General features: G+C 30.0%; 2 protein-coding genes across 3 annotated transcripts in view; both read left to right on the top strand.

The window, feature by feature from the left end:
• Nucleotides 1-1,249: 1,249 nt before the first annotated feature.
• LOC111708366 (bestrophin-2) lies at nucleotides 1,250-9,262 on the top strand. The gene is made up of 6 exons (XM_023481708.1): nucleotides 1,250-1,327; nucleotides 1,831-1,924; nucleotides 4,039-4,080; nucleotides 6,134-6,175; nucleotides 7,130-7,175; nucleotides 9,143-9,262. The coding sequence occupies exons 1-6, from the start codon at nucleotides 1,252-1,254 to the stop codon at nucleotides 9,260-9,262; spliced, it is 420 nt and encodes a 139-aa protein (XP_023337476.1). The 5' UTR covers nucleotides 1,250-1,251.
• A 528-nt stretch (nucleotides 9,263-9,790) lies between these two features.
• LOC111708400 (bestrophin-1) overlaps nucleotides 9,791-15,603 on the top strand; it is a 28,223-nt gene continuing 22,410 nt past the window's right edge. Inside the window, exons 1-6 of one of the 2 annotated variants that reach the window (XM_023481763.1) lie at nucleotides 9,791-9,879; nucleotides 10,680-10,760; nucleotides 11,413-11,499; nucleotides 13,780-13,847; nucleotides 14,376-14,424; nucleotides 15,324-15,403. In XM_023481763.1, coding sequence (XP_023337531.1) covers nucleotides 9,826-9,879; nucleotides 10,680-10,760; nucleotides 11,413-11,499; nucleotides 13,780-13,847; nucleotides 14,376-14,424; nucleotides 15,324-15,403 — 419 coding nt within the window. In that variant the 5' untranslated portion in view covers nucleotides 9,791-9,825. Of the gene's footprint in view, nucleotides 9,880-10,679; nucleotides 10,761-11,412; nucleotides 11,500-13,779; nucleotides 13,848-14,375; nucleotides 14,425-15,323; nucleotides 15,404-15,603 lie in introns of those variants that run through there. The other variant, XM_023481764.1, reaches the window with a different exon arrangement.

A 15,603-nucleotide genomic window follows, 5' to 3' on the forward strand; every position in this document is an offset into this window, starting at 1 on the left:
ATTCCAGAAAAATCCGCAAAATTAAAATTTACAATGACAAAGAAAAGATGGCCGCCTGTAAAGCATAACACGCTGAATTTGTTAAGTTAAGAGAGGCTTTAAGCCTCCTCCATGAATGCATAGTAGAGTACATATGTATAGGCAGAAATCTATATGTTCTAGAAATTCAAGGCGCTTCGCGCCCTTCTTTCTTGGCATCTTCTATTTAAATTGTGAACATATTCTTTTTGTTTACATTTTAAAACAAAGAAGAAAAAAATTTTGCGGATTTAAAAAAAAAATTCGCGGATTTTCTAGAATTTAAATTTTTTTACAAAATTAAAAATCTTTAAAACACATTTTTTAATTGTGGTCACGTGATGTCACACACAAAATTTGGGCCCGATCGGTTCAGCCGTTTTGACGTTTATTGGATACAAACAAACAAACAGATAGACAAGCCAAATTTATCTATATGTATAAAGTAATAATCTCTGTTTTTTTGTTTGTATGTCGGATCATAACTCAAGAACTCTTAACCGATTTGCCTCGAATTTTCCTTACAAAACTTTGAAGATCCATTAGAATGTTCTTAGCTAGGTTCTTAGTTGAACAGAATGACTATTGTAAAGAAAACTTTTTTCAAGGTACAGCTGGATTCCCAAGCTAGTTTAACAAATTCCAGTATGGTGAAAACGACAAACTAAATCTAAGGGAGGGGGTTCCAGAGGGCCCCCCTGGAACTCCCAGGGGGGGGGAGCAAGAGGACTGCTTCCCCCCCCTATGTACGCCACTGTTAAATACCGTACTCTTAAAAGTTCGTGATATAAACTGTATCAGTCCAGGTTAAACCAGTTCACGGTTCAATTCTAACTGGACACGATCCACACGGCTACAATCCAGTGACTTATCAACGCCACAACATGGGCACGATCTCGTTACCTATCGGTGTCAATCAATTGATCAATGTCTCAAACCGGACATGATCCACATGGCTACAATCCCGTGACTTATGAACGCTACAACCTGGGCGGGATCTTGTTAGCTTGTCATATATATCACATGAGTAATACAATCATGCTAAGTATTCATTTAGAACGCAGTTCAAATGAATAAATGGGTTTTATGTACAAACATTGGTTATTAATAATGTACAACGTACGGCAAAATATTATTTGTATAAATTCATAATTCAATTTATAATTCAATTATGAATTCAACCTGTATATATTTGATGTTAATAATAATTAGAAATGTTATTTTCAGATCACAATGGGAAGAAAGCCTGAAGCTTCGCGCAAAAATATTTATCAAAATGATTATTCAGAAACTTCAAAACGAATGACAGGTTTTTTATTTAGTAAAAAAAGCACTTTCCTCATAGCAAACTTACAGAGACTCTCCATGCAAAGATGACAATGCCCGATTTACAACGCCGGTACCATATTAAATCTGAATCTGTTAAAAATGGCGTTTTTCTTTCTTAAAATGTGTTTACTTTCTTTTTTATCTCTTAAAGCAAGAAATGCACAAGTCACTTTTTCAGAGAAATCACAAAAGAAATAAAAAGTTTAAGTTAAAAAAACATGGATATCAAACTCGTACTTGATCAGACAACGCTTTAAAGGGAACTGATGTTGTAGATTGGGCAAATTGCTATATTTGCATGTTCACTTGAAATTACACTTATCAGGCCCTTTCATGGTGAAAAGGTAGATTTCTTGTAAAACTGGGAAAAGAAAGGGACAATTAAGAAAACATATCAATTAATGATGTTTGAAATCTATCTATCTATCTATCTATCTTTCTATCTATCTATCTATCTATCTATCTATCTATCTATCTATCTAGGATTCTTCCAACTAATGGGTATATGGCGAGGGAGTGTGGTGAAACTGATTTATCACAATGTTCTTATTTTCCTAGTTTTCTACTTTATGTTGAGGTAAATCCTAGTTTTCTATTATGTTGAGGCCTAGTTTTCTACTTTACGTTGAGGTAAATCCTAGTTTTCTAGTTTATGTTGAGGTAAATCCTAGTTTTCTACTTTATGTTGAGGTAAATCCTAGTTTTCTACTTTATGTTGAGGCCTAGTTTTCTACTTTATGTTGAGGTAAATCCTAGTTTTCTACTTTATGTTGAGGCCTAGTTTTCTACTTTATGTTGAGGTAAATCCTAGTTTTCTATATTATGTTGAGGTAAATCCTAGTTTTCTACTTTATGTTGAGGTAAATCCTAGTTTTCTACTTGAGGTAAATCCTAGTTTTCTACTTTATGTTGAGGTAAATCCTAGTTTACTACTTTATGTTGAGGTAAATCCTAGTTTTCTACTTTATGTTGAGGACATTGCCACATGCGCATGGAGGTCATTTGAAATAACGCGTTCAGTCCCTTTAAAGGTCGTTTTAGATCATTGATAGTCATCAAAGGACAAAGTTTTCGAAAAAAAGTTTACACAATTTATACCTTTTCACAAGTTATATCACATTAAGAAAACCTTGATGTAGTATTTAAGTTGTTTATTTTTACAATTTTTGGAATTAAGATGGCGCGGCTATTAAAGATCAAAACCATCTTGAAGTTTTCTATTAGTACAAAAAATATATTAATTGTGGACAATTTTATATATTTAGCCTTATAATGTACTTTTATATATTTAGCCTTATAATGTACTTTTATATATTTAGCCTTATAATGTACTTTTATATATTTAGCCTTATAATGTACTTTTATATATTTAGCAGTATATAATGTACTTTTATATATTTCAAAACATTTCAAGACTTTGGAGAACTGTAAAGCTCGAAGTGCGAAAGTGTTGATCTCAAATAGATTGTAAGAAAGAAAAAAATATAATCATAATTTTCTGAATAAAAAAAATAAAATCACTTAACATTTACGGGATACTTCATGAATGAAAATAATTGAGTTGATAATTCCTTTCACTGTGTATTTGGGCAAAAAATGTAATAAAAAAAAATAAAAAATGTACTCTTAAAATTTCTCACAAAAATTTCTCCATCTTTAAAGTGGTATCCTCACAAAGCTTTTTTTAATCCAAAATAAATGAGATATCCATGTTTATCTCTAAAAAATGGTTTATTTTTACTTGTGGTTTCTTTACCAAAGTAACTTGCGTATTACTCCTGTAAAAAATCATATGCTAGGCATTACCCGGCGTTGCCAAGGTTTTCAAAATAATTTGAAAAGAAATTAGAACTTGTTTAGCATAAATCATGGGCCACTTAGATTCAGCCTGCTTACAGAACGACTTATACACTTTTAGGACAGGTTCGACTTTGAAGTGTTGCAACGTCGCCTTGGGCTTTGATTTTACCGCTCTAACTCAACAATAATTTTCTGTAGCATTTTAAATTCAAAAATTTTTAATTTTCAAGAAGTAATTGGAAAAATTCTCATTAATTCTTGCTTGAGAGCTTGAGACCAATTTACAGCACAATGGGGCTTTGTCATTACAAATCTGGTCCAGCCGTTTGGCCGATTTTACCAGCTATAACGAAAAAAGATATATGAGCTATATAAGAGCTTAATTATATTATATACTATTATTATATAATGGTTCTTTGAAATTACAACTACACTCCCTTCAATGTCTAGTATATATGGTAGATTTATAAAAGAAGGTAAATCCGAAATATTCTCACCAGTCGCCATTTTAATATAATTTAACGTGGCATTGTGGTCTCTGAAGCGCAGAATATGATTTAACAACATCATGTTCTGAAAGCGTAAGATGCAATTTAACCCTATTCCGCCTAGGATATTTTAGACCAATATAAATCAGATCACTGCAAACTTATAATTGCTTATAATTAATATAAGTGCTTATAATTTTAAAACATTAATGTCTAGGCCTACAAAAAAATATAACCCTAAACTTTAATCCTATCCCTGCAGGATAGGGTTAAGCTTGCAGTATGGTTTATAAATGCATGGAAGCAAAACACTAGATTACTTTATGTATTTAGATTTTTAGTTACAATTTTGTATTGAAAAATAATGAAAATTTTAAAAATACTTTATTCGAATTTTTTTCAGTTTCTTGTATAGAGTTGTACTGTTTGAGGATGATTTTCACAGGTTTGTACAGGGTGTCTTAATAAATATGGCAATAAAAGGAAGTGTTCGCGAAAAATGAAACCGGGGGTTTACAGGCTCCCAAATTGAATTCGATATCGATCGCTACTAATTTTACCATATCTTTTGCGTCTATAAGGAGATAGTGGTAAAAACTACTCAAACCGAAAAGGAATTCAATTCAGGATCCCACTCTACCCACTTTCATTTTTTTGCGTACACTCCCTTTTAGAAAAGAGTAAGAAATCGTCTATGTTACGTTTTACCGTTGTATTACCTAATTGCAATGGTCAAAACAATCTAAGGAAAAACCAACAAATTCTTATCTCTAGCAGACAAAACCTCTACGGATTATAGCTTTCCTATAATGTAGGCATCACTATGATTATTTAAAAAATAATTTTTAAAGACGATATCAAAGTCGTCGCTCAATTAGAATGTTTATTGAAACACCCTGCATATTTTTCAAATTGATATTAATCGACCATAACCTTATCATAATTTTGCATAATCTGAACCAAAAAATATCAACAAACGTTAGTTAATCATTTTTAGTGCAAGTTTGTTTTTATAAATTATGCAAAATTTAATCAAAAATTAATCATCACTCATCAGCTAACGAAGAAATGAAGGCCAGAGTCAATATTTTGGAATATACCATTTTCAAGTTTTAGAAAAAACTTTCTGATTTTTGAAAAAACGAATGAGAAACAACCTTGATACAATGTCAAGCGCAATTTTCTGCAATGTTTGGTCATTTTTTTACGAGCATCATAAACCTGCCGAAGGATTACTGGCAGTTAAACAGTTAAAGATAAAAACATAGAGATCAAATACTACACTATTAAAGGGACTATACAGAGATGTAATTTAGATTTATCAGTAAAATATTAAGATATGTCGGATTGGAAACGGTACTTTTAAAAACCTCTCTCATTGATATTGAGAAAGATTTCCTTGTTTTTCTTTAAAAATGGTTCAAATCTTTAAATCATTAAATCGCCAGAAAACTAGAGTGTGCGCTAGCGTGAAGTGTAAACTCGAAAATCCTGAATATTCTGTGTCCAGCGCAGTTTTGTTAAAATTCGAATGTAAATAAATCCGTCATCCTTGATCAGTCATCAGTATTTCTTAAAATTTTGATTTTAACGACGAAGTTTTTTGTTTTTATAAATTTGATGAACTTGTTTTTGTTTTAATTTTGGACTAAATAGTAAAAAATACGCAGTGACCAGAAACAGGACTTTTGTCCCTTAAATCTCTAATTCCGGCGTTCTGACGATTAAATGCTCAATTTTAAAAGTTTACACTATGGATATCTAGTTGAATAGTGGAAGATAAGCTCTCCAAAACCAAATAGTTTCCCGCTTTATCTTTATTTTATTTAATGATTTTAATATTAGATAACTTATTACTTTTTGTGATAATGAAAATTAACATGTTTATTCATCAATAAATTTTAATATTTGTACTTAGGAACAAATTTCAGGAATTTTAAATCAATTTATTAGTATTCAAATACCTACAGGGGGTCCCAAAAAACATGTAGTGGTGCTAGAGCCTCAAGTTTGGACCAATATTAAAGATTTGGGACATTTTTATATTCACTAAAAGTTTCTAATCGAATAGTGTAAACTGTAGAGCGTTCCTTCCATCATTCACGTAGGAAATTTTATTCATGTTTGTTATAAACAAATTTCTTGTAATAATTTTCAAACCTGGAGAACTATTTTTGATGTTAAAGGGGAAGAATTAATAATTTGATTATATATACAGACTGTTTACCATTTAAAGAGTTGCAATCCTATTTTTCAACGTTATCCCGAAAACTTTCATCCGAGCAAAAGACTTACTTGTTTTTCTATCTGAAAGTTGATAATTTTTAAATAAACAAACACGTTTTCAGAAACAAAAACAGCGATATCACCCTTATTGCATGTTACTCAGATAAGAGTTAAAAAGGTATCGTTGTGAATCAGACAGACCACTTTTTATTTGAGGTGGTCTCCTTGAATTACGTTGATAATCTCTTTAAAAGGAAAAATTACTTTTTTAGGCAAATGTTCGAGATAATCTGCGTATATTCACAAAGATTTAGGAAAAGTCCGTTATCTTGACAAAAAATACTTGTTTTTAGTAACTTTAAAGGACTGTAAAGAAATGAAAGGGGTTATAGGCTGAAAGCTAATCACTTAAGCTCGTGATCGCGACCCATGAAAGTTTTATCTGATGTTCCTGTCTCGAGAAATTGATATAAAATTGTGTCAAATTTATACGAAAATTCATTCATACACAATTTTGTATAGAACTGATAGATTTAAACAGATCATATTCACCAAATACGCAACCAATCCGAAAACGAAGATATCCCAGAGAACCCTAATTGTAACTTAGGTTTTCTCCAATTATTATTTGTAATTTTTTATTTTCATTGTTAATAGATATAATTGATAATATCATTTATTAGTACGTATGACGTCATCAGAACTCCCAAAAATGGTAGTGCAGTATACTGGTCACGTGATGCAGACAGAGCCACGTGACCAGTATACTGCACTCTCGTTGGAGGGAGTTCTGCTGAATATATATGACTTTTCGTATAATTTTGACACAGTTTCATATAAATTTCTCGAGATAGGAACATCAGATATAACTTTCATGGGTCTCGATCAAGAGCTAAAGTGAATAGCTGTCAGCCTATACCCCCTTTCTTTTTTACTTGACAGTCCCTTTAAGTTTCATGTTTTTCAGATTATTATTCTTTTTAAATTTGTGAAAAAATTATTTTAGTTTAATTTTTAGCAAAGTATAATTAAAATAGAAATTTGATTTTAAAAAGGCTGGCTTTCAATTAAAAAAAATAGTCAAACAATAATATTTCCCAAATCTGAAAACAAAACTTTTTTAATGTTTAAAAAGTCTAAACTTTCACTCAATTAATTATTCTCTAAAATTTACCTATTTGGCACAAGTCAATTTGTAAAAAAAAACTGTTCTTACATATTTGTGGCAGAATTTTATACCAAATTTTGTTTAACGGTAGTTTGTTCAGTTCTCATATTCCAATAACCTTCCTGACAGGATTCTATGTCTCACAGGTACTTTTCTTCATTCTTAACAATACTTAGAATTTTACGAACTTTTCTGTTTAAATTGCATGACGTATTTCAAACCAATATTTTCACAAAAATTTGGCCATTTTCACGTTTATTAAATAGCCTATCGAATTGGTAACAACTCTGATCTGGGAATTTTTATGTTGGATACTCATATTTCCGATCGCTTGACCTCGATATCCACTCTTCATGGGCACTTTAAATTTAAGGATTAATGCTTAATCTTAGTTATTCATCCCCTGATCAAACCTCCTTCAACCCCTGACTGGATACTATTACCATGCGGGATATCCAAAAAATAAATATAATAATCTACAGATTAACAAAATATCAAGATCAAGCACCATAAGATTTCCCAGCTCTGGTCGAATTTAAATCACAAATTGACATTGCCTGTGGCTCTTCCTCTCTAAGCTAAAGTTTGTGACCTCCACACTCTATTTTGCCGATTGCCAAGTCCATTAGTACCTGATCCAATCTGGGTTAAGTCATATGAGTGGTCTATTCTGAACCAATAGAAACTGCATGGCGGAATCATCTATCTTTCTATCTATCTCATTATCCAATTAGAGATAAATCCATATTGTAGCGCTGTTCATTAAAAGGAAAAATTTCTTCTTCTGAAACTATAGTGTCCAAGATCCTCTAATTCTTATTTTATGTCTATAACGCCTTAAAAAGCTGTTCTATTTAGTGTTATTTTCTAAATTAAAAACTTCTTAATAGCTTGTTATTTGTTGTGTAGAGGCGTGTGGGGGGAGGACACCATTAAATCATATTTTTGTTGCGGGCGTAGGGGGGCACCATCAATTTACAGTACTATGTAGGGGATAGGCAGCAATCCTGAAGATTAGGAATGCATGAAGAAAACAAACTAACATCTCACGCGGATTTAACAGTGCTTGGTCCTTGTCTCACCAAGTTCTGACTTGCTATCACAATTTGGTCAATTCAACATCCAATTTTCGTCTTTTCTCTTGTATACAGTGAAAACCAGAAAACTCTGGAATAGGAAGTCGACTTTTGAACTTAATTTATGACTTTAAAAAGGTTAATGAGCTTGAGACACAGCAATTGTGCAGTGTAAACAGATCCATTTCACTTAATAAGTGATTTAGTAAATAATTAGTAAAGCTATTTGCTTTATAACAACATCAAATGTAATTTATTATAGCTGTAATCTCGTCTTCATATTCTACAGTTTCCTGGTTATCACTGTACTGTTTTGTATGCATATGCGTTGTAAATGAAAAAGAATATGAAGACAGCTCTTGTAAGTTTAGAGATTGTTCAATTATACACCGAAAGGCAATTAAATTCCTATGGAAGAAACAGGACGCATCTCACCCTGGTGAGTCCTGTGTCCAAATTTAATGAATTTAAGTCGCGTGTAAAAAAATCTCCAAAAACCGGTTTGAATTGAGCGCCGGCTTAAATCTTGATAAATTAAATACAATTTTAAGTGGAACCAACTATATTTGAGACTCAATTTCTTTAAATTCGGCGTCTGGTTGACGTTGATAACACAAGTTAAACTAAAGTAAATTTCAAACATTTAGAATCATATAGATTTTAAATCCTGGCTCTTTTTTACATATTAGCTATTGAAAAAAAAATGTTTTGTATTTCTTTTATGTACCCGGATAAAGTAAATGAGTCATTGCCCCAAACTCTGATATCTCTATATCTTCTAAACCCAATGTTGTTGACCTTAAATATTTCAAACTATAGTTAGATCAAATATTCTAAGTTTGAAATATCAAAGGTTTACCTCATCAGGTTACAAAGATATAGGGATTCGAAAAATTGAGCTTGTGGCAAAAACTCAAATACTTTATTCCTCTTATAATTGTACGGAAGAGCAAAACACAAGAGGAGCTGCGAGGTCACAAAGTATTACCAGTCATGTCAGAAACAATTTGCATTGACGATTAGTTTGTATTGTTTAGGTTGTTTCAAGATGGTGGGGGATGTTTACATGTCTACCCTACCCGGATAGAATAGCATTAAAACTAATCAGGAAACATTATAAATTTTTAAAAAATTATATTCTTAATAATGTTCAGTAACAGCCCCCCCCCCCCCTCATGCCCCCGTCGTTTTTTAAAAAGTCAACCTTCCATAACTTTCTACCTATCTTAAAGAGCTGTTAGCATAATTTCAAGTGTCCCTCCATGCAGATATAGCAATGTCCGATTTACAACGGTACCCTTGAAACCTTTATCCAAAGATAATGTGGAAGATATTGTCGTTTTCGAACTCTAAAAGAGTTTATTTCCGTAAGTTTCTTCATTGCTTTTTATAAGCAAAAAAATCTCTAGTCACTCTCGCAGAGAAACCGCAAATGAAAATAAACAGTTTAAAGAAAAAAAATATTGATAAATTATTCATACTTGATGAGTCAAAGCTCTCAAAGGTTCTGTTGTTTTGTACGGAGGGTCACATGAAATTCAGCTTACAGTCCCTTTAATCTTACCTTTAATATATTAATCTTGTATTATTATTATTATTATTATTATTATTATTATTATTATTATTATTATTATTATTATTATTTATTATTGTTATTATTATTATGAATTTAATATTTCAGGAAAATCAGGAGTTTAAGAAGAATTTACGCCTGACTATTATGAGATATGTTAATTTATCTACAATACTAGTTTATAGACTAGTTTCACATAAGGTTATTTAATTCATCAAATCAATAATTCAAACTATGAATCAATTAAACAAATCATCTATCAATCATTAACACCATGAATCACCACATAATAGATATAGATTAGTTGATTAACCAATTAACTGATATATAAATCATTTTATCAATTAATGAATAAATTGACAGATCAACTAATATATAAATCAATTAATCAATTGATAAATATATCAACCACTCAACTAATAAATAATTCAATTAATAAATTGATCAATATATTAACATATCAACTAATAAATAATTCAATTAATAAATTGATCAATATATTAAATATATCAACTAATTAATAAATCAATTGATCAATAATTTAACCAACCAAATAATCAATTGATAAATTGATCAATAGATTGACTAATCAATAAATCAATTTATCAAAATGTTGTGTTAGATCTGTACATTTCAGCTGTTTTGACGTTTATTGGGCACAAACAAACAGACAGACAGACAAAGTATGGATGTATAATGGAAAAGACGTACGTTAATAGTGCTTTCGTAAAATCCATAACGGTTTAGTAAAAGAAAGGAATGTAGACACGGAAGTGAATTCCTCCCTTCATCTTTATGATTCTATTATATTTCGTGTAAATATCAAATATGTCAAATTGAATTTGATATTTTCAAATATAAAGTATATATTTTTAACCAGATTATTTGTTAGAAATTAGAAATTGTATTTATGAAAAATCCACAATAATTGCTGCTGAAGAATGTCACACGTGACACACGAAACACCATGTCCAGCAATATCAATAAATATATATATACAGGTGTTGGATAGATTCCCAACAATGGATTCTCTTGTAGAAAGTAAACTTCTCCTTCCTCACGAAGCAGAAAGGTTGGAAAAGGTAAATTTTTGAAAGAGTGGAATTTGAAAGTATTATTTCGGCGACCGATATATCTACTTGATGAGAATTGACTTGGGAAAAGCGTTTGATTAGTAAGAAAAAAATTCTTCAAAGTTAAAATATAAAAATTCAGTATTAAAAGTTAGTAAAAGAAAGAATTTTTTTTAATTGAATACTTTTCTAGATAGAATTAGGACGATATCTATCTTATGGTGGCTCATATAACAGTTTAATGGATAATACTGGTTATTATTGGATCTGCCACTCTATGAATAAATATACATATATATATAGTGAAGGAGAAAATGTAAATCTTTTGCCCCTACCTCCATCTTATTAATATATATTTCAGGTTGATCCAGGGGAAGAAACATTTGGGCCAAATGTGAAAAGATATATTTTTTGAATGTTTATATTTTTCAATTTAAGTCAGCAACCGTCTACATACTTTTATTTTGAATAGTTAATATTTCAGGTTGATCAGAGGACTCCTCATGAATCTATTTGGATTCCAATACTAAACATATATTTCAGGTTGATCAGAGGACTCCTCATGATTCTAACAGGACTCTAATACTAAACATATATTTCAGGCTGATCAGAGGACTCCTCATGATTCTAACAGGACTCCAATACTAAACATATATTTCAGGTTGATCAGAGGACTCCTCATGAATCTACTTGGACTCCAATACTTTGGGCGCTTAAACTCCTTCAACGGGCTAAAGAACAAGGCAAGGTAATCCATCTATCTATCTATCTGTCGATCTATCTATCTATCTATCTGTCTGTCTATCTATCTATCTGTCTGTCTATCTTTTATATTTGTGTTTTTTTTTTAATTCTTTCTAATTCTGCGATGTACTACATTGTTTCCCCATATATGTAGTACATCGCAAAATTAGAAAGAATTTTAAAAAATGTGTTTTTTTTTGTTTCTTTAAATTCTTTTTGATGTTACCATTTTCACTACGTATCTGTATTCTTAATATTTTTGCTTCTGCAATGCCTATTTACCTTTTTACTTTTTCTTCTGTGTTTTTTGTTTGTTTTGTTTTTTACTTCTTTTTAGTACTACAATGCATATATTAAATCCTTTTGTTATTTATCTGTGTTTTGTTTTATTGTTTGAACTTTTTTTAAATACTAAAATATGCTACCATTTTTCATATTTTTCCTAGCATTTTTTAAATATTACAATATACTACCATTTTTCATATTTTTCCTGTTATTTTTTAAATACTACAATATACTACCCATTTTTCCTATATTTTTCCTAGTATTTTTTAAATACTACAATAAACTACCCATTTTTCATATTTTTCGCTGATTTTCTTATTCATTTTCATAATTTTCAATGCTTTGAACAACAATATCTTTCTATTCTTTCAATGTATTTGTGTTTTTAAATAAGTATTCATTTTTACTTTTATTAATATCTTATATTACATTCTATTTGTAATGAATTAGTATCATTTCTCTTATTGATATAATCTTATATTCTTCATTAAAACATTTTTTTATCTTTTTATTCATTTCCATTAAAGGGACTGTAAACGTAATTTAAAGTAAGATTGCATTTATAAAAAAGTGGCATGTCAGATTCCCAATGTCAGACTTAAAGGGAGTGACCGGCAATATATTTTTTAGGATTCATTCTAGGCATAAAAAACGTTTTAATGATATATAATTACTAAGTTTGAGCAACATACAAAATTATTCATTTGGCTGGTTACGTTTTGAGTATTGATTTTTTTAGATTATTAAATAACGACGACGAAAAATGTATCAAAATTTTACAGTAAACTAATTAGATGTTTATGAACATATTTCTCAATAGAAATTTGTCAATAAGTTAATGCTAGAATTAATTATTTCTTTTTCATCATTATATTGAATTTCTTATTCTTTACGAATTTGTTCGCAGATTTCTACAAATTTCTCAAATGTCGTCTTTTCAATAAAAATTCCATCCAATTAGTTTACTATATAATTTTTACTTTATTTTTCGTCGTCGTTATTTAATAATTTTAAAAAACCGATTCATGATTTTGAACATCGACTATGTGGTCAAACTCAGTAATTATATGCATCGTGGAAACGTTTTATATCTCTCAAATGAATCCTGACAATTTACATTTGTGGTTTCTTTACAGATTTTTTGCTTCAGCGACAACGGAGAAATTATCAGAGTTAATAATTTGTCAAGCCAAAAAACCATATTATTTATAGAGTTAAGGTTTTAAGGTTACTATTGTAAATCTTTTAAATGAAGGTTAAATAAAAATTTCAACTACAGTCCCTTTAATCGATTTATTACAACTAAGTCCCTTTAATCAATATATTACAACTACAGTCCCTTTAATTGATATATTACAACTACAGTCCCTTTAATCAATATATTTTAACTACAGTCCCTTTAATGGGTATATTTCAACTACAGTCCCTTTAATCGATATATTACAAACACAGTCCCTTTAATCGATATATTTCAACCACAGTCCCTCTAATCGATATATTACAACTACAGTCCCTTTAATCGATATATTTCAACTACAGTCCTTTTAATGGATATATTTCAACTACAGTCCCTTTAATGGATATATTACAACTACAGTCCCTTTAACCGATATATTACAACTACAGTCCCTTTAATGGATATATTTCAACTACAGTCCCTTTAATCGATATATTTCAACTACAGTCCCTTTAATCAATATATTTCAACTACAGTCCCTTTAATGGATATATTACAACTACAGTCCCTTTAATGGATATATTACAACTACAGTCCCCTTAATGGATATATTTCAACTACAGTCCCTTTAATCAATATATTTCAACTACAGTCTCTTTAATTGATATATTTCAACTACAGTCCCTTTAATGGATATATTACAACTACAGTTCCTTTAACCGATATATTACAACTACAGTCCCTTTAATGGATATATTACAACTACAGTCCCTTTAATGGATATATTTCAACTACAGTCCCTTTAATGGATATATTTTCTAGTTTGTATGTGAGCCTCCTGTTTATGCAAACTTGGTTTCAAGTTTCGAGTATATAGAGACTTGCAATAGGAACATTCAAAATTCAAAATTATATTCAGAAATTAACTTTCCTCAATGATTTGTGTTTCCAGCTCAGAGAATTTAAAACTTTAGTAGAATTTGCAGATATATTGGCCAACCACTAGCTGAAATGCCCAGCGTTGCCCGTGGAATAAAAAAATTTGATTTTGAAAAAAAATTTACTTCAAAAAAAATTTCCTTTTTTGCAGAACATTTTTTAGCCAATGTTACTTCCAGGGTAACCATGGGGGAAAATCCAGCATTGGTCCAGCCGTTTGGCAAGCTATAGCTAACACATATATATCACACTCCTCTGGTCGCTTTAGTAATTGTAAATTGGCGGTGCAGTCCAAATTATGTATTAATTATTATGTATTATAATATTGAAGTGTGAACTAGGAGTATATTAAACTATATATATATATAATATTGAAGTGTGAACTAGGAGTATATTAAACTATATATATATATAATATTGAAGTGTAAACTAGGAGTATATTAAACTATATATATATATAATATTGAAGTGTGAACTAGGAGTATATTAAACTATGGCTGGGTAGAATTCCCTCTTGCCTATACCCAGGTGAGTTGTATTATAAAAATTAGACAATGTCTTAATACATTTTTATATGACAAATCAGATCTCTATTAGACCCACTGACGGTTGCTGATTTTACCTTTTTAATATTTTAGAAAGCTAAGAACAAAAAATTTGAGTTTTGCGACAAACTTAGATTTCCTAATCTCTATATATCTTTACAACCCAATGTTGTAGACCTTTGATAATTCAAAATATGAATACTGTAAGATCAAATAATATAAGCTGGAAATACCAAAGGTTTACACCATCTGGTTGCAAAAGTATGGAGCTTAGAAATTTTAAGTTCATTTTACGAGAGAAAATTTTAATATTTTTGGCACATACTTCTTTATGGTGAATTTGTGTTTTTATAGCTTTTTTATGACAGTTTTTAAATGGCAAGATAAAGGAATTGAATCTTTGTCACAAATCTAAATTTTCTAATCCCTATATCTTAGCAACTTGATGGTGCAAACCTTTGATATTTCAAACTTAGATTATTTGATCTACCATAATTCATAGTTTGAAATATCTAAGCTATATAGCATTGGGTTGCAAAGATATAGTGATTAGAATATCTGAGTTTCTGGCAATGACTCAAATTCTTTGTTTTTAAATGAAAGTTTTGTGTTTTTATACAAATGTTTGAGATTTTTTAAAATTCGATTATATTCTGTCATTTTTATAAAAAAGCTGAATACTTAAATTTTCTAATCTTATATTTTTGAAATTTTGATGTAATACAGTTGGATAGATATTTTATTTTGAAAAAATTAATTCTTTAAATTCAAACAATTTTCATTTTACATAATCAGATTTTAGAGGGATATAGGGATCAGAAAATTAGAGTATGAGGCAAAAGGTTCAGTCAAGACAAATATATTTATATTTATATATTTGAGGTTGCGACAGGTTCTGTTTATCTCTACTTTCTAGCAGCACTGTTTGGTAGACAGTATCTTATACCTAGTGGAGAACATCGGTATTTTGTTACAAATTTTCATTGAAAGGAATTGAGTCTTTGTCGCAAACTTTCTAATCCCTACATTCTTGACATAGACCTTGGATATTTTAAACTATAATTTCTTGCTACCCAATAACATATTTCAAACTATAAATTCAGTTAGATCTAACAATCTAATTGTAAGTAAGTAAGTAAGTAAGTAAGTAAGTAATATTTAT

Source organism: Eurytemora carolleeae, unplaced genomic scaffold (assembly GCF_000591075.1).
Source record: "Eurytemora carolleeae unplaced genomic scaffold, Eaff_2.0 scaffold20, whole genome shotgun sequence".
In the NCBI taxonomy this organism is placed as follows: Eukaryota; Metazoa; Arthropoda; class Copepoda; order Calanoida; family Temoridae; genus Eurytemora; species Eurytemora carolleeae.

Excerpts from the sequence above, each read along its gene's own strand:
- LOC111708366 (XM_023481708.1), top strand. The coding sequence starts at position 1,252 with ATGGGAAGAAAGCCTGAAGCTTCGCGCAAAAATATTTATCAAAATGAT. Across the intron at positions 1,328-1,830 it reads AACTTCAAAACGAATGACAG|GATTCTTCCAACTAATGGGT; the intron begins GTTTTTTATTTA and ends CTATCTATCTAG. Across the intron at positions 1,925-4,038 it reads GTTTTCTACTTTATGTTGAG|TTTCTTGTATAGAGTTGTAC; the intron begins GTAAATCCTAGT and ends AATTTTTTTCAG.